Source organism: Gallus gallus, chromosome 10 (genome assembly GCF_016699485.2).
Source record: "Gallus gallus isolate bGalGal1 chromosome 10, bGalGal1.mat.broiler.GRCg7b, whole genome shotgun sequence".
In the NCBI taxonomy this organism is placed as follows: Eukaryota; Metazoa; Chordata; class Aves; order Galliformes; family Phasianidae; genus Gallus; species Gallus gallus.
The window spans coordinates 10785427-10813116 of NC_052541.1; the positions used below are offsets into that span (position 1 = coordinate 10785427).

The following is a 27690-nucleotide window of genomic DNA, read 5'->3' on the forward strand; positions in this document are numbered from 1 at the left end:
ACAATGATGAGTTAAAAATTTAACACATGCAAGCTTCTTGATGGTATCAAGCTTATTTGCAAGCAGCCTAGGAAAAAACGCTGGAAAAGTGTCGTTCAATGGAATGCACTTAGTCTGAAATGTGAAGGCCAAGAAAAAGCCAAGCTTCAGTATTGAATACCAGGCTGGGTAAGAAATCACCGAACGTGAATATGTTTGATATGTGATCCTTGAGACATCCTTAGAACTCTGCGATTCTGTTTGTTTTAAAAGTTGAATGGATTTTTAAACACTTTGCCCTCTTCTGCTCATGTGCTGGAACCTCTGGTAACATTGATTCACAGTAGTTGAGCATTTAAATAGGAGAAAACTCTCCCAGACAGTGTCTTCCTTTAAAGTCAAAGAGAGGGTGGTTGCCTTGTGGTACTTTCATTTGGCACTGGAAGCTGTGTTGCATAAGTTGTGCAGGAAATCTCTCTTCCCACTCAACCAAGTCTGCAGGGTGGATGAGAAACTCAGCTGTTGTCTTTCAGTCATGATTAACAGCATCTTAACTTGTTCTTCCGTAACTCTTTTTTTCTCCACTAGAGCTTGAACTGCGAGATGACTGAAGTGTTCACTAGGTTAGGTGAAGAGGAAACTTAGACTTCTGAAGAGTTTGTTCACGTGTGAGTAATTTCAGAATAACACCCAAGCACAGATCATGTCAGTCAGGAGTAAGAGTTGAATGAGTTGAACGTTGGAGTAGTTGTTGCGGTTCATATTATTATTATTTTTTTGTTTAGAATAATGTGAATATGTAGGTAAATCCTTGAACAGCTCTCCTGTTTTAAAGGTCAGCCACAACATAGACTACTCTAAAGAGAAGCCACTTCTAGCTCTAATTGTCCTTCCTGTTGCGGAGTTCAATCTGAACTGCTGTGTAAAGTCCGGCACTTGCGTACATTGTGTATGTGTTGGCTCAGATTGTAGGAGTTATGAAAACAAATTACGTGGGAAGTAAAATTAAATTATATTGAGGTATCTTGGACTAGAATTTCACCTATTTCTGCATCAGCCCAAGTCATAGGTGACTTTTTTTTTTTTTAATATGAATTGCAGCCTATTGGATCTTGCTGTCCAACCTTAGTCAGCCCTGCCCGTTCTGGAAGTATTCTGCTTGCCAACAGAGTATACAGATGACATTTAAGTGCTAAAATATATGCTGCTTTTTTACCTATTGGCAAGTTCTACTGTACCCGTCCAAATGTTTGGCTTCATGAATAGGAGCGAATGGCTAAAACTAACCTTCAGTTATCTTTTTTTTTTCCCTTAGAATGTTTTTTTTTTTTTTTTTAATGTAGAGAAGTTAGGAAGAAGATGTAAATGCAATAAGCAAGCTGTTTTTGTCCTGTTTCCAATGTATTCTGCTGTTATGATTGGTGCATTTGACACTTCTGCAAAACTGAAAATTCTGTAGGCTACAAAGTTGCAAGCAGGAGGAGTAAATTTTCTTCTAAGAAAGTGAGTTACTATTACTAGTTAATAGGCATTCACCTCTTTTGACACTTCTCAGTGTTGTCCAGTAACAGGACAAGAAGCAGTGGGCACACAAACAGATAAAATTCCATAATAAAATCATAAAACCTTTTTTCACTGTGAGGTTGGTCCAACACCTGGGAACGGGTTGCCCAGAGAGGCTGAGGAATCTGTCCTTGGATATATTCAAACCCCAGCTGGATGCACTCCTGGCAGCTCTGAGCACAGCAGGTGAGCCAGACAATCCATAGAGGAACCTTCTAGCCTGTCTTAGTAAGGTATTTTTCTGTTCATTTTCTAACCTGCATTATCTGTGAGTAGTTTTTTTCCCTTTATAGAAGTAGTCAAATTTTATCACTGCAACTTGAGTTTGACTTTCAACTTTTTTACTTCTTATAAGTCTTGGATTTAAGTGTATTTAAAAGTTGTCTTTGGATTTGTAATGCTTTCAGAAATTAGAACGCTGTTTTATTTTCAAATAGATGATAAAGTACATCTACATTACTTTAGTCAGAAGTGACTGATCAAAGTTCAAGGTGTTGCATTCTTGAGAGAGGTTGATGATGGAGACTCAGGTATCTCTGGAATTCCTCTTATTTATAAAGAATGCAAGATCCTGTTCCCTGAACACAGGGGGCATCAAATAGCTGAGAACAGTCTTTTGCTTGCAACTGAAAGACCTTTTAACCAAGACTGCAGTTTAGATCAAAGAGCTCCCTTTCAGCTTTTTCTTAGGAGTGTACTCACAGGTATTCTGCTATCTGGTTTAACTGTTCCCTCTCCCTGCTCATGCACATACTCATCTCCTTTCTTTCCTCCCCATTTTCTATTCAGGGCAATAACAGCATGTTTTGAAGTGTTTTTGCATATTACTTTGCTTTGGATAATAACATGTGCCTCTGTTCCAGTGTGGAGCCTAGTGTTTATGAGGAAGCTTAACCTTTTGGACTCTCTTAAAACAAATGCATCAGTCATGCAGACCAGCTTAATCCACCCTGCAACAGTAATTTAAAACAATAGCTTCTTTTCTGTACATCCTTATCTGTGCTCTTGTCCCACTGACTCCCAAGGTTGTGTTAACGTTGGTGCAATAGACTGACTTAGATTTGAAAAACAAAAAATGAAGCTTTCTACAGTTTTATCAGAAGCTGAAGTGCACTTATGCTGGCTCCATGATTTCTGCGGAGAGATTACAGAATATATCAACTTCTGTATTATAATACCCAAGAGTACAAGGAAATACAGAAGGTATTGGTACACTTAAAAGTTCAACAATATCTCAAACAAATCCAATATCGAGCTCTGTTGTGATGTGTTCTCATCATGGCTTCAAGAAAAGTGGGGTGTTGATGTAGTAGAAACAGGCAGTTTTCTCTGATAGCTGATTTTAAAAGTCAGCATTAGCAATAAATCTAAACTATAGTAACAATGGAAAAAAGGGAAATACATGCCTATTTGTACTTTTTTCTCTATCAAATGGGACAGCAAGCCTCTGCATACAAAAGCACAGAAGTTATTTTTGCTCTAGAAAAACAGGCTAGAGGTTTGGCTGAATTAAGCAACTTGAAAAATAAATCAATTTATTTTTATTATATTTTATGGGAGGCAACTTAAGTACTGTAAAACATAATATGTACATGTTACTATAGACAGTTGCTGACTCCTGCTTTCCAAAGTAGATAGGTGCAGGTTGAGATTTATTTCAGTTTCTTGTTTATGTGTTAAGAAGCTGCTTGGTGGAAAAGTGGAAACGGGTGTAAATATCTGCAAAATGCAATGATAATTCTCTTATTTGGTGTGGAGAAGTTCTTCATTGTTCTTTGTGTGATTTAACGCGCTTAAAAAATGTGTTTGGGTTCTTTAGGTCCCCACGTTTTCAGGAACTCCACCTGCAGAATTCCTTTTTACAGATGGGAGTGAAGTGGGTGAACGATAAGGTCTTCATAACCTACCTACGGAAGGGCTAAGTTTAGGTCAGTAAATTCTAACAGCTGGTACAAGAGCTGAAAGCAGTTTTTATTGAACTAAAGTCATTTTCTGTGGGAGGAAAAGCAGGCGCTGAAAAATCAGTTCTTGAATCTATGTTGGTGGCAGTACAACAGGAAGAAATGCAGCCAGTCATATTTAAATGTCCTTAAAATACGTATTTTTTCTTAAAATCAGCTATACCTTGCGGCCTTAGCTTGTAGTACTTATGATTTTCTAATGTTCTTTGACATGTCAAATGGGGCTTGCTTAAAAACAGTAGGAAGGTTTATGACATGTTTATAGAACTGCTGAAGGGAGCCCACCTAACTTTTAAACAGACCTGCATGTGCAAGTTCTGTAGAATAAGGATGTAAGCTTGGGGTGTTGGAAGTGTGTTGAGCAACTCTGAACTCTGGAGTCTGCTTTTGGCACTACAAGAGGATCACTGTCAAATAAGAGTTCAAAGTTGGATGATTAATACTAGTCTTGTGTTGGGTCTGGCAAGTCTGGACAGTGGAGGTGTGGAAGGAGATGCTCCAGCTGTGCAAGAAGTGGAAGCGCAGCATCTCAGTGCACTGCATGTCCACCATGCACCAGCTTAGCTGCTAGCAAGTTAAAACAAGAACTTCTAAGTCTGAAGATTGCAGCAGAAACAATTTTCCTAGAGAAGTTTTGCAAATCCTGTAAAAGATACAGGGAGATAAAGTTCAGAAGCAGCAAAACTGACAAACATGCTTCAGCTTTTTTTTTTTTTTTTTTTTTTTTTTTTTAAAGTCAGGCACTGATGAAATTTTGCAAAGGGTCAGTCATTATAGTGCAATTGTCCCTGTACTGCTCCTGGCAGCTACTGATTTTACGCATGTAAGTAGAGACATTCAGAGACACACCCTTGGCTGTTTTGTGCAAGACTTTGGCCTGTGTTTGTTAAACTATGTATTCTGAGCAATAAGTAATATATCGTATTCCCAAATACAGGGTTTGCTTATATTATACTTCAGATGATAGGTTGGGAAATGTATCTTTCTGTATACTTCTGGAACTTGTATAATGAAAAACCGCTTGCTCAGAACTACTGTGTGTACTCAACCTTAATTCACTCATCAGCTTGAACATCCCTTCCATCTCTTGGAATATCTTTAATGCTGATTTCTAAACTGGATAACCCACACCCTCATTTGCCTAATTTGGATGTGACAAGCCATACCACATAGCTGAACTTGAGTTACTGGTTCTGCACTCCGAGTTTGGAGTGTTAGGTCATGGGGCACTTTGCATTGCCATCAGAAAACCCAGTCTACAGTCCTTTCCTAGTGTTGTAAATAATCTGTCTGTCCCAGAAAAGTTGGTAAGCACTGAAAAACTAAATAGCCTCACATAGCTTTGCTTGCATATGCATTGCAAAGTAGATGGCTGACTTTGTAAGTGAAATAATGCTCTAGCCCCAAGTTAACACACTAAATGCATGAAAAACACCCTCATGCTTTTGTGATGGTTCTCCTCCTTAAAATGGTAGCTGAACTGCACAGCTGGCCTTTGGGTAACAGCACATCAGCACTCTTTATTCTCAAAAGATACTCTATGTCCATGCTCCTTTTTGTAATTACTCCCTTTGCACAGAACTCAGTGGTGGTTTACCAGTTTTAATACATGAGCAGCTCTGTCACTGTGCGTTAAATCATACATGCACTGCTTGGGATATTGGAGTCTAAATCAGTTGTTAAAGGGGATAATTTATGACTTTTTATGAAGTTAATTTTATGTACTCTTTATTTTTTCCAGATATATTTGGAAATATATGTAGATTTTAAGACGTATTTCTTGAATGTGTAAAGGCAAAGTACTTGTTCTTTTGAGGGAATATCTTCTCAGATGTAAAAGCTAACACGCAGTTCAACTAATTATCTTTAAAATACAAAGTGTTAAGAACATTGGTACACTGCACAATGATGACTAAACCTTTGGGGCCTCTTGAAAAGATGATGTGTAACTGCAGTGTAGCATACAAACAAAGTGATAACAATTTCCAAACCACTTTAAAACTATGCAGGTGCACATTTCTTGAGTTTTATTTTCCGTGTCTTCAACAGAAACAGGCCTCCTTCTGTTACATTTCCTAAGTTTTGTAGTTCACAGCAATAAACTATTTCTCCTTTACATCCTTTTGAAATAACGTTTTGAATCCTTGAAAAGTTCAGTGTTGGCAGTGTTATTTGGTGCGTTATCTGAGAGATAGTGGGCAAAATGTTTCCATGGAAACGTCAGTAACTGGCATTAGAAAAGCCCTTCAGAAATAATGGGGAGGACTCGTAAAGTCCCCTTATCTTCTGTCATCAGACACTTTTTGGGCGGAATTTTGGGTTTGGGGAATTCACTTTTAGAAGAAAAGTGAATCGATAATCTCTCTTTTCTGCCATAGGTGACATCAGTGGGAGGGCAAAAAATGTTGCTACAGAGAGTCTGTTTGACCTCAAGTAGGACATTAACTAGATCTCGCTATCAGTTGGCATTTGCATCTGATTTAGCTATATGAATTCTAACACACATTCTGAGAGCCTATTTAAAAGAGCAGCTGCAGAGTAATAGATCTCATCTCTGGGAAGCTTCATAATGGAATCAAAAAGAGTCAAAGTCAATTACTTTTGTTTAGTAAGTTACTCATATTATTTCTCATAGAAAGGAATGAATTTCTTTCTATATATGACTCAGTAGCTCATCTGCATGAGAGTGAGTGAACAGTGAAACAGCTTCTTTGTGGCTACTAGATTTGCAGCAGTGAGATAAGGGTTTCCTTAAAGTCGTATATTTATCCTTTAGCACTTACTGTGGTAAGATAAGTGACAGCTGGTTTAATTCAATGTCAAACTTGTTAGGTTTGCAAATTTTACTAGTTCTGGTAATGATTACATAACAAATAATTAGCCAATATAAAGTGCCAGTGACAGATTAATACTTTGCTTTGAGATATAAAAATGAGATACAGGAACCACATAGAAAGAGTTCTGTTTAAAGCAGTTATATTCTATTTTAGATAACAGAAACTTGCTTCAGATTAAAGATCTTCAAATACGATTAATTTTAAATAATGCTTTTTATTGTTCTAATTCACAGCTGACAGTTATTCATTTGGAAGAGATATTAGAGGAATTTTGAGCTGACTGTCGTTGTGGTTGGAAGGTAAAACAAGTAGGATGGATGTGGCTCTGGGCAGCCTGGTCTGGTGGCAGGCAACCCTGCCTGTGGTGGGGGGGTTGAAACTGGGTGATCATTGAGGTTGTTTTCAACCCAGGTCATTCTATGATTCTGTGATTACTTACCAAAAATCTGTTCTGCTGCTTAGCTCTCTAATGTTGAATTTCAGTGATGGGAACAAGATTTAACATCTGAGTGTGTCATAATTCACTCTTTTTGGATGACTAACACTGCTAGCTTAGGGTCTAATCATGTCATTTTTGTATGACTGAACAATGTAATAAAAGGATGTAAGGTGACTTCCTTATGCCATGTGCCATCAGTTCCAGGTCATGGGGATTTATTTCACTGTGGTGCTATGTCCTGCCCCCTTTCACAGTGCTCTTTCTGAAGGCTGACCTCCCCCCCACAGACAGAGTGAGGCAGAGAGGATGTTGATGACTCATTTTCCCTGTGTTTCCTTCACAAGCTGTTCCAGTGAAACAATGTGCTGTCTCTCCATCTGAGTTTATCACAAACAGTTTAACTCTCAAACAATTTGATGTCAATCTTTTTACAGTTTTGCAGAGATCAACAGGAAAAAGGGCGTGGAAAATTCCTCACCTGAAGCACATTCTCCTAAAACAATAGAGAAAAGTCTCCCATCATGTCCAGGCTGGCCTCCAGCTACTTCTTCTGCGTTCCCTTGTTCCTAGCTCTTGAATTTACAAACATTAAGCCTATGAGAAGCAAGTTAGTATAGTCCAAATATTGCTGTGAGATGAAAGGAAGGTCCTAGTCATTTAAGAACTTGCTCATAAACTTCATTTGAGATGTGAAGAGGCCTGATTAATTAACTAGGAAACAAGAGGAATGGAGGAAGCCAGATTGTGGTGCATTGATAGAAGTACTTCATATGTTATCTGAAGAATTCAGAAATTCCCCATTCTCTCTGCTTTCCTTTTGGAAAGTTCTTGAACCATCTCCAGCAAATCTTACTGGGCTTCCACTGCTCCTTCTGTTCCTGCTCAGTAAGCCAAGAGTGAGCACCAGCACAAGGGAATCTGGGCAGGAGCAAGTGGCAGTAGATCAGCAGTCCTAGGTTTTCTCCTGCAGTAAGAGTGAAATTAACTTGTTTGTTGTGAAATGTTGTACTCAGAACTAGTTGAAGTGTCCTGAATTGTCTGTCCTCTGGAAACACCTGATTCTAGGAGCCTTATTTTCATACCTGTGTAAGATACCACAAATTCCACTGAAGTTAGCTTAAAGCAAGCATTAGGAAGTCCCTTGCAGCAACACAGTAAGGTGGAGCTGAATGCCCCAGGGTTGTATGGATTTTATCTGATTTGCACCTATTGTCTATGGCAAATAGGCATTTCTGCCCAAGTTTACTGCTCAGCTCTGCCCTGTTACATTGCTGTTAATGCAAGGATGCTTTGTCTCTTAATATCTTCAATTTAGTTGAATTCTGTTGTATATTAAAACTTGTGTAGTACTCAGTTAACGTCAGGTTGAAATGTTAGTTTCATGTGTGTATGCTTAAATCTTTATGTTGGAGTTGCTCCATCGTTGGTGCTGAATTGCACTGTTGGGAATGTAGCGCATCCATCCAGTAGGCCACACGTAAAGCTGATGATGGTTGGCATCTAGCTACCAATTCTGCTGCTTTTATTAATGCTTGATTTGATTTAATGATCTCATTCTAATCATTGGAGTTGATGTAGTAAATCTGCAGTGTTCTGAACCTCAGGCTGTCAGGGACAGATGCAGCACAAACTCAGAACGGGGCAGACAAATGATAAGGCCTGATGAGGAACATCCACATGCCATGATACTTAAAATGAGTTTGAACCATACAAAATGAACACTCTTGTAAGGCTGTGGTATTTTATAAACAGTGCCAGGGCCTTTGAGCCAGATTTAACTTGCTTTTGAACCATGTTGTGTTTGCAAAGGAAACAGGGAATTAACTGTGAGTGCCTTAAATAGAAGTTAGCAGTGTAACTGATGTTGGACATCCAGTTCAGAGGAGAGATTTTTTTTCTTGGAAATCTTTATTTTCCATATTTAACGTGCACAAGTAATTTGAACCAAACTCAAATAATCACTTGTCTTCCTTTAGGAATTCTGAATGTTGGTTTGCTTTAGAACACAGCTCGATGTAAAAGATAAGTGATGAAATGGGCGGTGGGAGTTGAAGCACAAGGCTCGTTGCTTAGTGGTGCTGATCCAGGGCTGGTCGCGGTCGAACTCGGCCCCGTGCGGGCTGCGATAGAGGTAGAATAGATACAACCCGCTCTAATTTTGCTCATACTGAGCTTAAAAATGCGTTTGGTCACTTCGAAGTTTTACAGATGGTTGCTAAAGCTCACGTGTTTGCATTAAAAAAGGATCAAAAAGGTGTCGAGCTCTCAGGGTGAGGGGGCGGGAGGGCCGGGCCGTGCGAGGCCCCTGACGGCCATTTAACGTGCCAGGGTGCTTCGGGACGCCGTCCGAGCTCCGGAGCCGAGCGGGAAGGCCCGGGCTCGGCCCTCGTCCCGCCCCCGCCCTGAGGGCGGCCGTGAGGAGCCACGCGGCGGGCGGGAAGCGGCGGGAAGGGTAGGGCAGCGCGGGCGGCCCCCTCCTCCCAGGGGCGGTGCGCGCTGACGCGGCAGCGCCGCGATTCTCCGCCGGCTGAGTCGCACAATTATGAGAAAGAGCTGCCGGGCCGAGGCCGCCGCCAGCGCTGGGTCCCGGTGCGGAGTCGAGCTAACGCCGTCCTCCTCGCCCCGGTCTTCCCTCCTCGCCAGGCTTCTCCCCACCCGGCCCTCCGCAGCCGCCGAGCTCAGCCCCGATAGATGGAGACAGGCCCCGCCACCGCCGACGCCGAACCACGAGCAGGAGCTGTCCGGCGCGAGGAGAGCCAGAGTCGGCGCCGAGACCCAGCCCGGCCCTGAGGAGAATGGTGAGGGGGCGGCGGGGGGAGAGGAGCGGGACCCGTCCCGGCCGCTCCGGCGGGGCGCTCGTTCCGCGGCGCTGCGTGCTGCGGCGGGGCGGGGGAGATCCCGGGCTGTCAGCTCCGTGCCGGAAGGGGAGGCCCGGCCACTAGCGGCCGGCACCGCGCCCCGGCCTCGTTCCCCCTCAGCGCCCGCCGGCGGCACGGCTCTATTCTCCCGCGTTGCGTCGAGCCGCTGGGTGAGGCGCCCGCCGTTCCCGCAGCCGCTCCGCGCGGTGCCCGCGGGTCCGGCAGCGCCGCCCTGCTGCCCTCAGCGCTGAGGCTGCGCCGCTCGGAAGCGCGGCCTCTGCGCGGGGCTCGGAGAGCGGCCGCCATCCGTCATAATGGCTTTGGCTGGTAGAGTTCACGTGCTTGGGTCTCCGGGATGCGACGCTGCTTTCGTCTTTCTACCAATTCGTTTTTAAAGTCTTTTAAGCGTTATCGCGTGTGCTGAGAATCGTGCACCCTTACAAAGAGGTGCGTGAACCTCTGCAAAGAAAGCAATTTTAATTCCAGCGCTGCTTCTGGCACTGGAGTTCAATTCAATTCTTCATCTTTATTAGTTCATTTCATAATCGATATTTGCTGAAGTCGGAGTGAACCATCGTGCGGAGAGTGCTCTCCCATCGCTATGGGAACCTGAGTGTGGAGAGAGAGCCATGGATTTTGACACTGCCAGAACTTCTCATCAGATGCTTTGTTTGATTTTTAAATAGAGTGGTGCTTTATTTTGCAGTATGTTGCTCAAAACCACACGGGCTCTCACTTATAAGTCTGACTGTATCTATCAGCTGCACAGAATGGGGGCTTTTCTAGAATCTGAAAATCTGGAGCTCTTTCAGAAGAAGCTGGAAGTACAGCCTCCTGTCCTCGAAAGGAGCACACCGCCTGAGCGGTACTCTGCTCTCCTCAGCCGTGGGGTGTTGGCTGTTTAAGTTTAGTTCTGGCGTTCTGCTGGGGCTCTCTTGACCTAGAAACACACTGGTGGGTCTTAGCTACCCTGGATTTCTAAACTGATCCTTTGTAACCTATTTGCTGTGTTTTTCTGCTTCCCTGGCGGTTATCACCTATTGTATGCTATTTTGTAACTACTCTTCAGTCAGCCCAGATAAACAACCTGTTACAGGACATCCCATGCAAGTTCATTTTACTAAAAGTTTCTCTGCTGCTCCATCACTTTGTAGCAGCTTTTAAGAACTTCTGGAAGGTGTCCAGCCTTAAATCAGGGTTTGTTCTGAAGAGGCTGTTGAGAGTTGAGCTTTTTTTTTTTTTTTTTTTTATGAGTGTGTGTATGTGAGATAAGTGTGTGCTGTATCATCCCTCATACCTTCTGGTACGATGCCACTTTTGACTTTGCTATTTAAAGTGGGGGGGAAAAAGCCTTTTGTGCATGTGAAAGTATTCAGGCAGTTCTTGTACTAGTTCTACTTCAGATTCCTGATATTTTACTTTGATTTTTTTTTTTTAGCTTGCTTGGAAGAGTAACTTACACTCACTGTACAAATAGAAGCATCTGAAGGTACCTTGAAATGTGACCTAACCTTTAACAGATATCTCACTTATATTTAAAAATTTTGTCAGATCATCCCCCACGTGGATTGCCTCTTGGATTGAGGTACTCTGTTGCATCTTAAACTCTGTTTTTCTTGTTGCTTGATGTTCTTCGTAGCCTTAGTCTTACCACATTCACCTTTTCATCTTATCGCCTCCTCCCTGCTTGCTCTGCTGTGCTGGTGATAGACTTCAGCATCCCAACCCCTCTCCTTTCCTGTGGTTATCTTTACCCCTGGCTGTGCTTCTTACTTTCCTGGAAGTTTTGCACTAAGGCTAGAAAATTTCCTGCTTCTCTTTGATGTTCCTCCATGAGATGCATTCTGTTAATGGCTTTACTTCTCCTGGACCGTTGTGACAGCTGAGTATTTTCTAAACAAGCCAACATAACTCCTACTGACATGGTTGGGTTTGATGTTTGACGTTGCCCATTTTACACCTGTACTCTCTAAGCAGATGTGTCAAAAAGCATGTGTGAAGGGAAGGGAGATGCTTTTATAGTCTCTGATTTATATGCTTGACAGAATTTTGCATAATAAGTTGAATTTTCTTTCCCAGAAAGACACCAATTAGTCTAATTAGGAGTTTAATATCTGGTGGTATTAAACTGTAAGTGGCACTTTTAATAAACCGATAATGTCAGCGTTTTGTCTGATATAAGCCCAAATTTGAAGTTCCAGACTTTAAAGACGCAGTGGCTTGTGCACTGCAAAATCAAGAGAATAATGTTAGATACTTAACCTGAAAAATATATCTCCATTTTTTTGAGAGAGAGATTTTTATTTCTTTTGGAATCTCTTTTCCTTTAACTGTGTCTACTTTGGCTTCAATAGTTGTGTGCCATACTAGTTTGCTGAAAGAAGTAACATTGGTTCTATTTTTTGTTCCACTTCTGTAAAGGCAAACAGGCAGTAAGATAACGTGTGTGTTTTCCAGAACTGAAGTTTTACCTTTGAGGTCATATTTCTTGTTTCTAATCTGAATAATTCTGTCTCACAGGGAGACACTCAGCAGGAGAGGTGAACTCCTTAATGTTACAAGGAAAGCTACGTCTTCTTAGGAAAGTTGTCATTTTACTGGTATACAGCTAAAAAATTAAACCTATTCTGCATTAATGGGTATCAAACTCTGATAGTCATTGTTTGGAATGGCATTTCTGTTAATTCATCTCCGTAGTTCTCTTAAAAAGCTGAGGTTCAACCACTGTCATCTGATTCAGCCCTTGATTTTCATGTTTGGTTTATCATAAGCAGCTTTGTCTTTCTTGACTTCCTTTTTCTCTTTTCCGTAAGCATTCACAGCATCCAAAATTGTGTAAATGTAACAAATACTGATTCCAGCAGTCTTTAGAATAGTGGATAAGAGAGATACTTGGTGCATTGTGGCTTCCCTGGTTGAAATCATGTCAGCTGGCTTTTCATTAGATAGGTTACTGAATAATGTCACTGTCTGTGGATAAGACAGTTTTATGGTCGTTAAAGATATTGTCCCTTTTTCCCTCTGATACTCCTGAGTAGTGGTGGCCTTTAACAAGTGAGAATATGCTCTACAACTTCCACAAGGAATAGCGGGTAGCCCTGACTGACCTGGGGACAAGCTCTGAAGAGGTTTGTTGCTTTCTTCACTGGCCTCAAATGTTTCTCGTTCACCACTGTATTCCCCACAGTCTTCTTACTGTGTTTTATTTCCTAGTAGAGTTCTTTTGCAGTCTTTAAAGGAAGGTGATCTTTTTACACAGAACTTACAACTTGCACTGTGCTGTTCAGTTGCACTTATGAAAGAATTTTGCACTCTTTTAATTGATTTAGGGATGGAGGAATAATAGCAAAACCTACTTAGCAGCATCCCCCAGCTAATGTAATTCATTGGCTTAAGGTGGATTTGTTTTATTCTTTTTATTTTTGCTAAACCTATTGGAGTGTAGAGGAAGATAGATAGGAATTCTTCATTACAGGATTCTGAAAGTTGTCTTTTCTACTGGCATGTAAATGTCAAACACTTCAGAGAAAGCACTTGGTGTTCTCTCCTGGGGTTGCTTCTTCAGTTAAACCTGTCTCCATTTGGAGGCAACTGCAGTAGCAGAGATCTTTTTTTTTTTTTAAGGTATGTGTTTAAGTAAATGCTTTTTTAAATAGCTTCACTGATCACTAAGAAGTAATAACAAAGTCAGAATAAATGTTGCTCTCTTGATTAAAGGTCATTTTCCCTCTTTCCCTCTAATGAAAGTTAAAGGGGAAGATGGGCTTGATCACTTAGCAAAAAAGATGGCATCGCACCTCCATAATTAGAATGTACAGGTCAAGGTGTCGTGTCAGTATATCATCTTCAGCCTCTCCTGAAAATGATCCAACCTCCCCACCCCCATTTATTTTCCTCCAGTCTCCTTTACACCTATATTCTGGTAACACGGAAAAGCGGAGGCAAGCTGTTTGAAAGCAGGGATGTGAACCGCTTGCTTTAATTCCCAGCTTTGCTGGAGCCATGGTGCAGCTCAGCTGAAGTTTGTGGTTTTATTTTGCTGTTTTCTTCCTCAGCTGCTGTAATTCTTGCACAGAAGTAGGGAGGATGCAGATTGTGTCATCGCTGTAGGCAAGCAGAGGAAGTTCCTTGCCCATCTGTTCTTTCCAATGAGCGGGCAGTGTACTCCTGAAGGGATAATGACATAAAAAATCAGGAGGAAAACTCAGCAGTAAACACTGTTCAGTTATCCTTTTTTTTTTTTCCTTCTCAAGAACTGGGGGAGAAGCATTGCAAACGTATGAGATCTACTTATAAACCAAGCTATGTATTTTTTTTTCCCCTTAGCTAATACAAAATTCACGTTACTGAGGTGGTAGGTCTGAATTAAGCTTCAATTCCGTTTTTATTTTTTAAACTTTTTATAATCCTAAAATAAGATTACCGTCAGAATTTCTTCAATAAATTGTTCTGGTGAAGTCAGATCAGCGTTAGGGTTACTTAACTTCTACGTTAAGAGCAGTGTATTTCTTTTCCTATTGACTCTTATGAACTGACTCAAAGGAGCATTTTCTGAAATGTTTGAACTCTGTGCGTGCAAAAGAAGTGTGACTGCTGAGTTAGTGCATCCCAGACCATCTTTATTTCAGTTGAAGGAGGATGGTAGGTGACGTGTGCTAGCGCATATTAGTGCAATTTCTATAGCTGCAAAGTCACAGTTTTGTTCAGTAATGAAGTCGGCCCTTTTCTTGTATGTCGTTTGACAAATGATGTCTTCAGATGATGGTCCAACTTGAAGATTATTTCAGAAACAGCCAATGTGGAACCTTTGCAACCTTATTGTGACTTCATTTTCAACCTGCCTGTTGAGAGCATCACTTTATATGCAGTCCAATGTGGAGTGTTGATTTTATTCCAACGCATATTGTGTGTTTTGCAAAGCGTTTGCAAATGGTTAATACACAATTTTAAATAATATGGGTAACTGTGCATAGACTTTGCCTACATCTGGAAATTATAGATGTGAATCTTAGCAATGTCTGGACTTACTGCTAATAATTACAAAAGCAACTTAGGTCTTCACACTTCAAAGCAAAGTGTAGAATAACAGACCCAGAAAAAGTATATTCAGTGGCAGGTTTTGTAGAGAGGGAAATAGAGAAATCATTTTTGAAGCTTTTTCTCCAGAGCCATTGTTACCTCTAAGCCAGCAGTGCTGCCTGTGTTCTTTTGAAGTCGTCTCCCTTTTAAGAGTGGTGTAGAAAATGCCCAGATGCAGGATTAACAGTTCTTTAAAATGGGATGGGTATACTTTTTTCTGCAGTGCATGAACCGGATTAAAACATTTTGGGCAACTGAAGAAGAATTGACTATTCTCAAAATTTAACACTAGAAATGATGAAACATCTCCCAGTTTCTCTGCAGCCGTTGAGTGACATTGGATTTCCTTTTAATCTCTTCCAACAGCTGGAAGAGTTCCCAGATATGTGACTTTGATGGATCCTCCATCATATGGATCGCCATCTCCTCTTTTCTATCTTCTTTTTTTTTTTCTTTCTTTATCCTCAGGCTGACTTAAGACTGCTGAGCTTTTGTTACATTGGGTGGCTGCTCTGATGTGAGGCTTTGTCGTGGCCTGACAGGCACAGGAGCTGCAGACCCTGGAGCTGCAAGCGTTCCTGTTAATGGCGCAATGCCGGTGCTGCGGGCTGCGGAAGCTCCGGGTGTTCAGAAGCTCCTTGATGTGGTGGCACATGTGAATGCAGGAGTGAGTGTGTGCAGCCTCGCTCTGGATTGGAGAACGTGGGAGCTATTTCAGGGGCTGTGGCAGCCTGGTCCTTGGTTACAGCTTGTATATATTTTCTCTTGTGCACCAATACATTCCTTTCCAAGAACACTCGCATTTACAACTATAAATTAACCTAGTTAAGCATTTCATCACAATATAACTGTAATTTTTCAAGCCTTGGGAAAGTGTCAGTTACAGCTTAGTCAGTTTTAACACAATAGTTACCTGCAACTGAATACCGGCCTTTGTTTCATGCGCTGTTCCCACTTCTCTCTCTGCCAACAGGTACTTATTTTCTTAATCTTGTCTACTTGATTCTTGCTACCATAGCTAAGAGATGAACAGAAACAGTTCTCGCTTTGTAGTCCACTGTCTTGAATGTCCATGTTTGACAGTTTTTATCCTGATACCTGCAAAGTTTTCCTCCTCCTAATCTTAATACTGTGAAGTGTTAATTGGTTTTTGTGGAATGTAGACTTGACAAACTTGACTTTTAAAACTTAAGCTTGTACCTCTGTAAATGAATTTTTAGTTGCTCTGCTGGGACAACTGTGTTTCAAAAGCATTTACTGCCTAAAAATATCAAGACTCAGGACACTTTGAGTGCTAGTGTTAGTTAATAGTCCACATCTTCTAGTAATTGCTCACTTCATTGACAGTTTAATTCCCAAGACTGTCCTGGAGTACCTGAGGTGTGAGTACATGTATGACAGTGTAATAATCTCAGATAAGGGGTGAGGTTGATGTTCAACACCGTAACATCTTTAGTAGCCACTCGTTGATCTGCTAGAACACTCAGGTGTGGTTGTAGGTCAGTCTAAATCAGGCATGTACAACCTCTGGGCCATGTGTAGCCTGGCACAGCCCTGGGTACATACTCAGCACTCAGCAACAACCAAACCATTGGTGTGCTGTTAACACTGCCTGGGCTGAACCCTGGGCACGGGGAGCAGTGCAGTGGTAGTTCAAGTTGTGGCAAATAATTTTATGCCTTTTGATACATTGGCTAAAAACACACTCCTGTGAATAGTGAAAAATTTGCAGTCCTGTTTTCTGTTTTGATAAAGGAATTTGAGAATAGGTTTCAAGACTGCTGAGAAAAATCATCAGTTTTTTGGTACATTTCTGACTCTGTTGTTAGTTAAAATAAATACATTATCTGAGAATTTTCGAATGGAATGTATAGTGTTGCAGTCAGATATTCAGCTCAAAGAAGAAATAGATCATATCTCTACTAGACTTTTATGAGACCTCTCTTCACAGAGAAGAATATCCCTCACTTCACAATCACACCTTACTGATGCCATTACTTCTTGGTGGTACATTTGTGAATAACAGTTTTCAAAGATGAAGCACAGGAAGAGTAAAATTTCATCAAATACCTCAGAAAAACACCTTGAGAGTTCACAGAGAACTGCAACCACTGCCACTGAACCAGACTTAGTTTCACAAAAACAAGGTCAGTTATCCCACTAGTTTTGTTTTTGTTGTTCTTGTAATGTTTTAATTTAAGAAAAAGAAAGAAAGAAAATAAGTTTTGTTAGTTATATACAGTTATAAACTGTAACGTATATTTTATATGCAGCCCAAGACAATTTCTCTTCCTTCAGTGTGGCCCAGGCAAGCCAAAAGGCTGGACATCCATAGTGCAAACCCTTCTAAGCCTTAACTGTCACCCTTCCACTCCTCCCTTTGTGCATCACTCTGCTCAGTCACTCAGCTGTTTCCAAGATCTGAATTGAATAAAAATCTTGTCACTTTTTTTTTTTTTGAGGATTAATTATTTTGTCGGTCATTTCCCTGAATCTGCTCTCCACGTGACTGTAAATGCTGGCACTGTTATGAGATATGGTGGGAACGTGTGCAGAGTCTTAGGAAAATGAGATTGTTTCACCCCAAACTTGACATCAGCTGTGAATTTGCTGTGGAAGCTTGTTCCCAAGAGTTGATCTGTGCCATCACACTGGTAACTGTTCTGATTACTCTGCATATCACCTTCTCTTTGGGATTGTTTTCTAAATCTTACAGCTTTGTGTGCTGACATGGATGGAGCTGTGCCAGCACGAATCAGGTTCTGTAGCCTCATCAAAATATAAACCAAACTGTGTTGCAGACTTTGTCTAATTGTGCTGCAGGCATGGAGTAGCTATGCTTGAATAATTATGGTTTGGAGAGGATGTTTTCCTTGACCTTTTTTGAATATTCTCTACCAAGTGCAAGTTAGCTAACATTTTTTTCCCAAATATGTTGTGCTGCAGTCTTTCTTTGTGAACTGAGCCTTCACAAAGGTGGGTTTGAATCCCTCCCATCAGGCTATTTATAATGGCAAATGATGCACTGCTGGTAAGAGAACAAAGTATTTGTTCTCACAAAGCAAAATATTTCTGTTTTGGTTTTTTCTCCTCCATGATGTTAACGTGCTTATTTGCTTTTTTATGCTATTCCCATCCTTGTTTAAATTTCTGAAGAAGCTGAACCAGTTCATTTGGGGTAGGAAGCTGTGTTCTGCTAATGAGTTTAATAAAGCTCAGCACTGCAACCATATGACCAAGTTCAAAGACAGTCATGTTGATGTACCACATCATTAAAATCGCATGTCTAATTAGCTTTGTGTAGTAAGCTCAATCCAGCATACTAGTTTGTGGCTAGAGCCAGTCTGAAAAAGCCCAGCTTCCTTTCAAAGCCTGGCGCAGTGGTGGCTGTGATCATGCAAATACCGTTGGGCATAACTTCAATCACCTAAATAGGTTAAGTTATGCGCCTAAGTGACATGTAATTGGAGCCTAAAAATACCAGTTGTGTAATTGCAGAACTGTTAATCAACTTTCTCTTCAATTATAAAAATTAGTTAACCTACAGAAGTGGATGCAGCTGATGATATTTTAAATTACGAAGTATTGCCAGTTTCTCTTCTGTTCCCTGACTGCAGTGTTGTCCAAACAGTAGATTTCAGAATTCTGTTAAATAGCAAGAGTGAAAAACTGAACTGAAAGCATTAGGAGGCTGCATGGCTGAGGGTGAGCTTTAGCCCAGAAAGTCTGAGAGGTGCTTATCTTGAAGGAATTCTTGCTCACAGAAGTAATCTTATTCTAGGGAAAGAGTAATGAATCGCTGATACCAAAGCTGACAAATATTCTAGACAACTTTCTAGCAATTTAGCATGGTCTCGTGTTGCAATACCTGTGGATGCAGAGCTAGTGGGATGGGGCTTGTTCTTCCCAATTTCACAAGCTTTTGTTTGCTGACTTCTCAACTGTGCTGCTGAAAACATCTGTGGCGTTGTGCTGCAAACTAATCCATGGGGCAGCCCTTTGGGCACTTACCTTGGCCTGGAAGAGAGGCACTAAGCAGAGATGTGGAGATTGGAGTGGACATTAACCTCCAAAACTGGGTTGCAGCCAGCAGCATTGAAAAGCAGAATATTCCCTTAACTAACCTTTGTCCTTTAGTTTGTTCGTGCTTCAGAAATGCTTTTGATGAGGATTTATGCCTTTGCCTCATTGAGCAATTGACCTTACTTTTTCTTCCTTTTATAAAAATCTTATGCAGAAAAATCCTTTGAAAGTTTTTAAGCCATAAGAAAACCAGCTTGTATGCATGCAGTTTTATTCTTAAATTCTACCTCCTTGTGTAGAGGTCAGGGACTCTTCACTTCTAAATTCTATCTAGTTGTTTCAAATGCATTAGTAGGACAGTGTGGTGGTGTTAGGTTGGTTATGTAGGGAAAAGACAGAAAGCACTGATCATGTGTGTCCTGGTTTCAGCTCCAAGCTAGTGTTACAGATGACTGTTCTGCTAACAAACAAATCATTGTTTGAATGCATCAGTCTGGTTGTATTTGCTGTTTTGTAGACCATGAGAAGTATTTGCTGTGAAAATAATCGCAGTCACTTGCTAGACAACGTAATACAATAAACTTTGGGCTGTGCTTTCTTCCTGGTGTAGAAAATGTACAAGACTTGAACTTTTATGTTTTCAAGTAGATGAGGTAGATGGGGGGGGAGCAGTAGGTGTCATGTAGCTTGACTTCAGCAAGTCTTTTGACACCATCACCCATAATATCCTGGTAGGTAAGCTTAGGATGTGTGGGATAGGTGACTGGCCAGTGAGGCAGGTTGAGAACTCGCTGACTGGCATAGCTCAGAGGGTTGTGATCAGCTGTGCAGAGTCTGGTTGTAGGCCTGTATCCAGCGGTGCTCCCCGGTGGTCAGTCTGGTCTTGTTCGGTGTCTTCATCAATGACCTGGATGAAGGAAAGAAATGCACCCTCAGCAAGTTTGTTCACGATATGAAGCTGGGAGGAGTGGCTGACACATCGGGAGGCCATGCTGCCATTCTGTGAGACGTAGACAGACTGGAGAGTTGGGTGGAGAAAGCAAGGTCAGGTGCAGAGTCCACACTTGGGGAGAAATAATCACATGCATCAGTACAGGTTAGGGGCTAATCTACCCTGTGGAGAAGGGCCTGGTGGACAACAGGATGGTCATGAGCCAGCAGTATGCTCCTGGGGCCAAGAAGGCCATACAGAAATGAGGAAGAACTTCTTTACTGTCAGGATGTCAGGGCACTGCCAGCCAGAGAGGCTGTGGAGTTTCCTATGGAGATATTCAAAACCTGTTAGGACACTTTCCTGTGTGACCTGCTGTAGGGAACCTGCTTTACCTGTGGTTTGATCTGCATGATCTCCAGAGGTCCCTTACAACCCCTACGATTCTCTGATTGTGTGAATGTTATTCTTAAACCCAGGGTATCTGCTCACCTAATACGTGACCTTAGGCAATATGTTCTTGCTTTGTTGGCAGCTCTCCAAGAAATAAGGCAGCATCAGCTTAGCTTCCCTTCCTTCCTGAACATCAGGAGGCAGTTGCTTAAAAAGAATGCTTTTTTGCATGACAGATCTGTGATCTTTTCTTGGATGCCTAGAGTAAGTGTGCTTTGGGGGATTATTTTGATGCATTTTGACAGTATGCTTAGATCAGATGTGCTGTTTGCTAGCCTGGAAGCTTACTGCTGCCAATGGGGTTGTCTTAATTCCCTTGTTCCCACTCATTGTGACCATGTGGTTCTTTCCGCTGCCTTAGTTTTTGTATCTGAATCAGTTAATTCTGACGTCAAAGCTACTTGCTATCTGCTTTCCTGGAAATAATGTTATGCAGGCTTGGGGAGCTGGGTGACCTCCAGAGGGCTGGTGTGGGACGTGTGGGAGGAAGAGGCAGGGGCACATGTGGGGAGAGGGTGGGAGGGCACAGTGGTGACTTGCTCAGCTTGTCTTCTCTGACGGTGCCCTAAGTGTATGATTTCAAGGCTTGCATCTGTTAAAACAAGTATTTCACATGTATCTTTGTTTTGCTACTGCCACAACGCTGCCTCATTACTCTTGACTTTATTATTCTAGAGTTCTAGTCTGCCTTCACTCCTTGCCCTCAGTGAGCCGCTGAGGAGCTCCAGGCAATCCAGTCCAGCTTAGGCAGGGCTTTGTGCCACATATCACTCAATGCTGGTGGATTTAACTGGAAATGAGTAGCTGGAAAAAAATGAAAATAAACAGCAAATTTTCCTGAAGTAGCATTGTGATCTTACAGTATCACTTAGATTAGTCTTCCCTACACCCTGCAAAAAAAAAAAAAAAAAAAAAAGTTGGTTGCTCTTCAGAATATACTCTAAAAAATGTGCATTTAATTTGAGTGTGATTATTTAGGCTTGTGGTATTTAACGTATGTGTGTTGCGGTAGCTTGTTTTTATGGGTAACCTGCAATACTGCATTAACTTTGGATAGAAGAACTGGAAAATCTGTAGCATCTTCTGTCTCCTTCAGCAGAGGATAACAAGATCATAGTGCATTTAATGAAAGCCAAGAGAGAAGACTGAGTCTGTCAATTGTACATCCTATGGAATTACCAGCCTTGCTTCGACCTTCTTTTAGTTATGGAGCAGCCATTTGGAATGGATCTCTAGATTAGCCTTGTGAGAAACCAACAAATTAAGATCACGTAGCTCAAACAACTGATTGTTCATCCCAGAAACAGGATGGAAATCATTAGAAGTGTGCCTATAAATGAGGATTATATGTCATTTCTGGTAAAAATTAGCTGCTTTTACATTTGCCTAAATAAACACAGTTAATTTTTTTTCTTTGTGCTTTTCTAGAGTAAACAGAAACTACCCACATATTTTTAGTGAGGAACTTTATCTTCTGATAAGAGTTTAGGTCAGTGGGTGTCAATAGAATGCTGTTGCATTACTTTGCCTGGAGATTAGGGTTGAAGTCAGTGTATGCTCTTGAGCAACTACAGGCTTAGCTAGCTCTGTTATGAGAGCTAGTTCTCTGTGCTGACAGGCAGTGAAAGCCTAACTGAGTCTAGCAGCGATTTGTTAATGAGCCGAATGTCAGAATACTGAAATTTTCATAATTCTATATCAGGTAAGCTGTACCATAGCAAATTCTTGTTTTCTCTTAACTTGCTTCCCTCTCATTTTACTTTCTCCATCCTATTTTCATCTCTAACAACTCTGCTGTTGAGAGTTGACCAGAATGATTGCTTCCCCAACTGTAGCTAGCAAATAATAGCTGACTTGGGTGCATAGATGTACAGGCTGGAAGAATGTAGAGAACAGGAGTGAAGACAGTAAGCCCTACCGCAGCTCCATGATCTTGCCCATGAGTAGTGCATGTGCTCCTCTTACCAAGGAAATAAAGGCACTTCAGAGATTGTATGACTAATTTCTGTCTCTATCAGACCACAAGTCAAATGCTCATATTTTAAAACTAGCCTACTGTTAATAATTTTTCTGATCTGAGTTGACTTGTGTTGACTACATGAAATGAGTTTTTAATAGTACTCAGTGTAAAAGTGAACAAAATTCCAAATCTGTTTCAGGCAGCTCTTTGATTGCATGTTTGCTGGTGGGCCTTGTTCCTGATGCTGATAATTCTGCTGTAAACATAAATTGGTTCTCCTTGCTACAGTGTCTAAAGACATTATATGAAACTTCATCATCCTTAGCAGTGATCTGGTGCTGTCACCTATCTTGCATGCACTCTTCCTCTCACCTATGCTACTCAGAGAAGTATTATAGATCTGTAGTAATTTAAACATGGGTACAAGCCTTTCTTGTTTGTTTATTTGTTTTTAATTTTAAGGTATTTTTAATTTAAAGGTATTGACAGGGTTGTCTGAGGCCAGCTATGTCAAACATTCCTCAGTGATAACAAAATTCTATTGCTCTAGTGAGTTAATAATAGCCTACTTGGGTCAGTGGGCACCAAAATCCAAGCTGTGATGACAGAGAAGTCCCTTTCTTCAAATGACATTAAAAATAAGTCAGATATGTCAACAAAGCACGATAATAGGTGGTAGAGCAAGACCAACAACATATACCATTGCAGTTTGCTTTTGTCATTCTAGTGTGCTTTAGCATATAACTCATTAATCAGGTGTTCTTGCACTTCATGGACAAGAAAGGGAGGATCTTCTTTAAATCTGAAGCTCAAATAGAACTCTGCTGCATAATGCGAAGTTAACTTGCAGCCTGTAATGCTGCCTATGAATAATGGCAGCCAGAGCTGAGCTTATGATTTGAAAGACAATTTGAGGGTAGGATTAATTGTTTGAATGGTGGCAGGAGCCCTTCCTCACCACTGTGGTTCTTGAGCTGACTCGTTTTTCACATCTGTGATTGAACTCCCTGTGTGATGGGGAAGGGGCAGCCAGCAGAGCCAGGCTCTGCGGATTGTTTAACTTGCTCCAAATCTCATTCCTTCCAAAAATAAACCAGGAGTTAATGGGATGCCTGTTCATACACCCTGCGTGGCATACACGAGGAGAGCCTTGTATTTGCGAGAAATGGGAAGTATGAACTGAATTAATTCTCTCATGCAGTAAATCTGGTGAGGCAGAAAATGCAGGGCTTGTAGCAGATGTGCACAGAATGGCCTGCTGTGCCATACAGGAGGGACCAGGGAGAAGGACCATCCTTGATACTCATGGAAGTTAACTGATCTACTTAAGAAGAGGCTTGGCATCGTTTCTTTAGTGTGTTGGTAAGTGTGCTGACTTAACTTTACCTTTGTGCTGGTGTGCAGGCTTGTAATGTGCAGACAGCAAGCAGATAAGAATGGCTGTAGACTGCAGATAAATCAGTGCTGAGAGAGGTGAAAACGATACAATTTTATCACTGTAGTTGAGGAAGGAGAAGTAGATTGTGTATTTAAAAATGTAAGCTGTTTGGGATTGGCTTATATTGATGCCTGGACATCCCTAAAAATGAGTTCTGAATGAGGGACTCTGGAAGAAGTAAGTAGGGAGTATACAATGGGCTTGAAAATGTTTCTATGCACTTTTACTATCTTTATTTTTTTTATAGAGTCATTCATTTGAACAAAGAAAAGTGGGTATTAAAGTTAGACGTGCGGGCTGAAAAGCTGTAGCTATATTCTCCCTGTGGTTTCTCATGTGCTCCTTTTCTGTCCTTTTGTTTCACCTGTCTCATCTGAAATAAAGGCTTTCAATTTGGGGGTTGAAGAATTCTTTTCCTTTCCTTTGAAAACTCAGTGGATTAATTCCCGGTTTGTTACTTCTGGATCATAGCTTTGGTGTATGAGTTATTTTGTGTAATGCACTGAGATTTGTTTGATCTCGGAGCTCATAGAAAACCATGTTGATTCTTCAGAGGAGCTACATTTTTTTTTTGCTTGTTATTTCATTAGTCTGGAGAATTGTGAATGTAAACAATGCTGAAATCAATTTACCTGCCCCGATGAACAGCAGCGAAACTGGTTTATCTTCTTCAGTTTTCTTAATAAAATTCCAAATTCTGTAGTTCAGAGTTGGGAAACAAAGAGCAGAATGCAGTGTCTGCCCCTTCTTCCCCCACTCTCTTCTCCCACATAGGGTACTTTGGTTTGTTCTGAGCTTCTCCTTGAAAGAACTATATGGCAGTTAGGAAAATGGAGGAAGTGGATTGGATTGTGTCGGAACATAAGAAAAATGTCCCTACATTATGAGATAAGTGGGTTTTATTCTGGTTTATTGTGATGAAAAATGAAGGCTTTGGAATATTAAGTTCTGTATATGAACTTGTGGTCTTCAGACTTAAGTCTGCAAAAGAAAACCAACTCTATTTCATTCTTTGTGCTTGTTTGGTGGAGGAATTCCCACAGGAGCTGCCCAGGATCTAAATAGCACGTTGGAATCATTTTGGTCAAGTTTGAGAGAGCACTGTACAAATCGCCTTTGACAAATCCCAAGTATTCTTTGCATCCAAAGCTGCAGACAGATTTGGTGAGTTAAGTGGTGGCTGTGTTACGTCAGAGAAGAACTTGACAAAACAATGGCTGCTCTGTTAGAGACCTGGGCTGCTGTGAAAACTGTTCAGAGCAAATCTCCTGAACTGTTCCATAAAGAATAGGATTGTTGAAGATTTGTTTTCAGCACTAAGGGAGCCATTGATACAGAGATGCATATCTGTGCTCGCTGGCTCAGCTGAGATTTGTTTCTGAATGTGCTGTGCGGTAGAATTGACAGAAGATACTCTTTGACAACTCTTTTTTCACTCCCTGCTTCCTCAACAGTTCTTATTTGGAGTAAAAATAGTATTTTTTGGCTGTTTTGAGGCCAGCGTTTTCAGGTCCGTAGTACTGCTTTCACTGGTGAAACTTTTCAGCCCAGAGAACTACAGCCACTTGGTTTCCTATGAGTGGAGTTTAAGCCAGGTGAACTGTTCTGCTCGGAACAGGATCTTCAACATAGCAAAGACACCTGGTGCAATGGGACCTGCCTGTGTCTGGGCTGTGCGGGTTCTGTGACAGGAGGTGCTGTGCTGCGTGTGGGGAAAACATAACTGAAACCACCTCCTCCTGCAGATGAGACTCGTGGTTGCTTCAGAATAATAATAAAATAACCCAGATGTGGGCTGAAGGTAAAATAGCCCTTCCCCCCCCCCCCCCCCCCCCCCCCAAAAAAAAAAAAGAAAAAAAATTAAACAAGGATTCCAAGTTAATGCAGTAATGCAGTATCCTTCATTGTTGAGAGTGATGTTTCATATTCTATTTTCTGTTGGGATAGATGAAAGCACGCTTCATAAATATGCTTTGGCATTATGGCATGATGATGATATTTAGGCATGTAATTTTTCTAGCGTTGCACATAACAACAGACGTTACTTATAAGTTGTTCAGGTTCACTGATACCTTAATTGATTCAAGAACAAATTTTGTGGCTGTTTTATGTGTGCTGTGTATTCCATGGGCAACCAGTGCTACTTTTCTTCAGCCATCTTCTAAATACAGCTGTCTGACTAAATGCTTTGTTTTTTTCCTTTCTCCTTTAAGAAAAAAAAAAAAAAAACTAACAAAGAGGCAGCCAACAAACAAACAGTAATTACAGAGGTATGTAATTTTAAATTGCATGGAAGGCAGGCGAGTTAGAAGTCATGAGATTGCTGGTGCCAGGAGTTTAAAATGAACATGAGGCAGTTGGGTGCCATGTATCTGCTACCTTTCTCATTTCTCCTCCCATCTGCTTACGTACTTAATGTTAGTAAAGAAGTTCTGAGGACTTTCTACAAGTCTCTAGGTGTTTTCTTGAGGAAGTGGGCTCTGCTCTCAGGCTTTTTCAATACAAAACTTTTCTTTGTGATATGTATGCATAGCTGCCTTTCAGGTGACTCCACCCCATGCACAAAGGCTTGGTTCCCTCACTTAACTTGGAATGCATGTTTTCAATATTGCTCAGTTAGATGGTAGTGAGAACAAGTTTAGCACCATGCTTACTGCCTGCTTGAAGCTGCTGGAAATATTTGCAGTGAGATCCAGCATACGTCTTATTTATGTCACCTCTTGCTGTAAGAAGTTTTATGAATTCCCAGCTACTTGATAGGCGTTATCTTAATTTGATCCCATATTCACCCTAGTTTGGGTTTATTTGGTTTTATTCAATGTGACTATAGAAGCAGTAAGGTAAAAGTTGGTCTGGAATTTCTGCCTTCCAGCTGGATCTGCAGGAGCCCTGTGCTCGGCTGCGTGTTAGCTGAGCAGAGATCACAGTTCAGTCCTATGATACAGCACATGTTTGACCAATGGAGTGAGTTTCTCAGATAAGAGTGTGTGTATGGTTACATAAGAAGTAGTAACTTATTAGCGGACAATTCCTTGAATAGACAAGCTAAAGGACGTTCTTGAGTACAGAAAGTCTTTCTACAAATGTTTTAAAGCTTATATTGTTGGTTGTTTGAGACCGAGGCAGATGGGGCTGCTCCGTGGCAGTTCTAGCGTGTGTTCCTGCCACAGTTTCCATTGTATCTGCCTGTTTTCAGGCTTGCTGAAACTGTCTGTGATTGTTCTTTGCCCAAATGGAAACCTCAGCTTTTTGAAAAACTGGAGGCAGTGGGGAAAGAATACACAGCCTACTTATTTCTAAATGAAGGACAAATAAGATTGGAAGATCTTTTCCTTTAAAAACTGTTGCCTGTGGTAACTACAGTGTGGTATAAGTAAAGACTTGAAAGCTGGAATATGAGATGCCATAGAAGGTGATACCACTTCTAAATTTGCAACTGAGGTCTGTGAAATCTGCGTTAGCAGCCTTCCGCAGAAGTCATGGTCTGAAATATTCTGTTTGCTTTTATCTTTTAATCCAGATCAGTTTCCTGATCCAGCTGTTTAATTCAATAGAAAAAGGTTGTCGGGGGAGCTGTTGGGTCGGTATGCAACGTTTGAGTGTTATGTATTTGGGATTAGTTTAAACTTAGCTTTTAACACGTATTCTATAACTTAGAATCCTTCAGCAGTATAAAATATCACAAATCAGTAGAAAGAATAAACTGAATTTTTTTTGTACATGAAGAAGTTTGTGATTATCAGCCATGCTAGTATTTTTACTACTGCTATATTTGTGTTCCTTGAAAGCCTCATGAGGTTTTAAGTAATCTTACCAAACATGAAATAACTGTGCAGAAAGTAATTCAGACCAAATTGAGATGAACAAGGAGAATTTCAGAATAGCTTGGTGAGGTGTTACAGTAACTCTGCCACTACTTAGCTGTCATCTTGTTGTAGTACCTTGGGTAAGGAACTCTTACAAAGCGCTTAATGTGAGATGAAGGGGAGGGTGGTAAGCTATATATACACATATATATATTATGTATACATAAAAATACAAAACTGATCTCTTATTTTAACTTTAATCTTTAGCTGACAAATTAGTTGTAGTCATTACCTCTAAGCAATACTTCCTTAAGTGTCCTCACATCATCTTCCTTCTTCCTCTGCCCATTTCAGCAATGTTAT

General features: G+C 41.0%; 1 protein-coding gene and 1 non-coding gene across 4 annotated transcripts in view; one reads left to right on the forward strand and one right to left on the reverse strand.

The window, feature by feature from the left end:
- Positions 1-9094: 9094 nt before the first annotated feature.
- MIR6596 (microRNA 6596) lies at positions 9095-9188 on the reverse strand. Its single transcript, NR_105465.1, has one exon. It is a non-coding gene; the product is annotated as a microRNA 6596 (primary transcript).
- Positions 9189-9277: 89 nt separating this feature from the next.
- Positions 9278-27690, forward strand: part of TRPM7 (transient receptor potential cation channel subfamily M member 7) — a 53229-nt gene continuing 34816 nt past the window's right edge. Inside the window, exons 1-2 of one of the 3 annotated variants that reach the window (XM_046899080.1) lie at positions 9309-9577; positions 11076-11126. Coding sequence is in view for 2 of the 3 variants with exons in the window: in XM_046899079.1 (XP_046755035.1) it covers positions 20082-20327 (246 nt within the window). In the remaining variant the exon portion in view is untranslated. Of the gene's footprint in view, positions 9578-11075; positions 11127-13073; positions 20328-27690 lie in introns of those variants that run through there. The other 2 variants (NM_001398044.1, XM_046899079.1) reach the window with 2 other exon arrangements.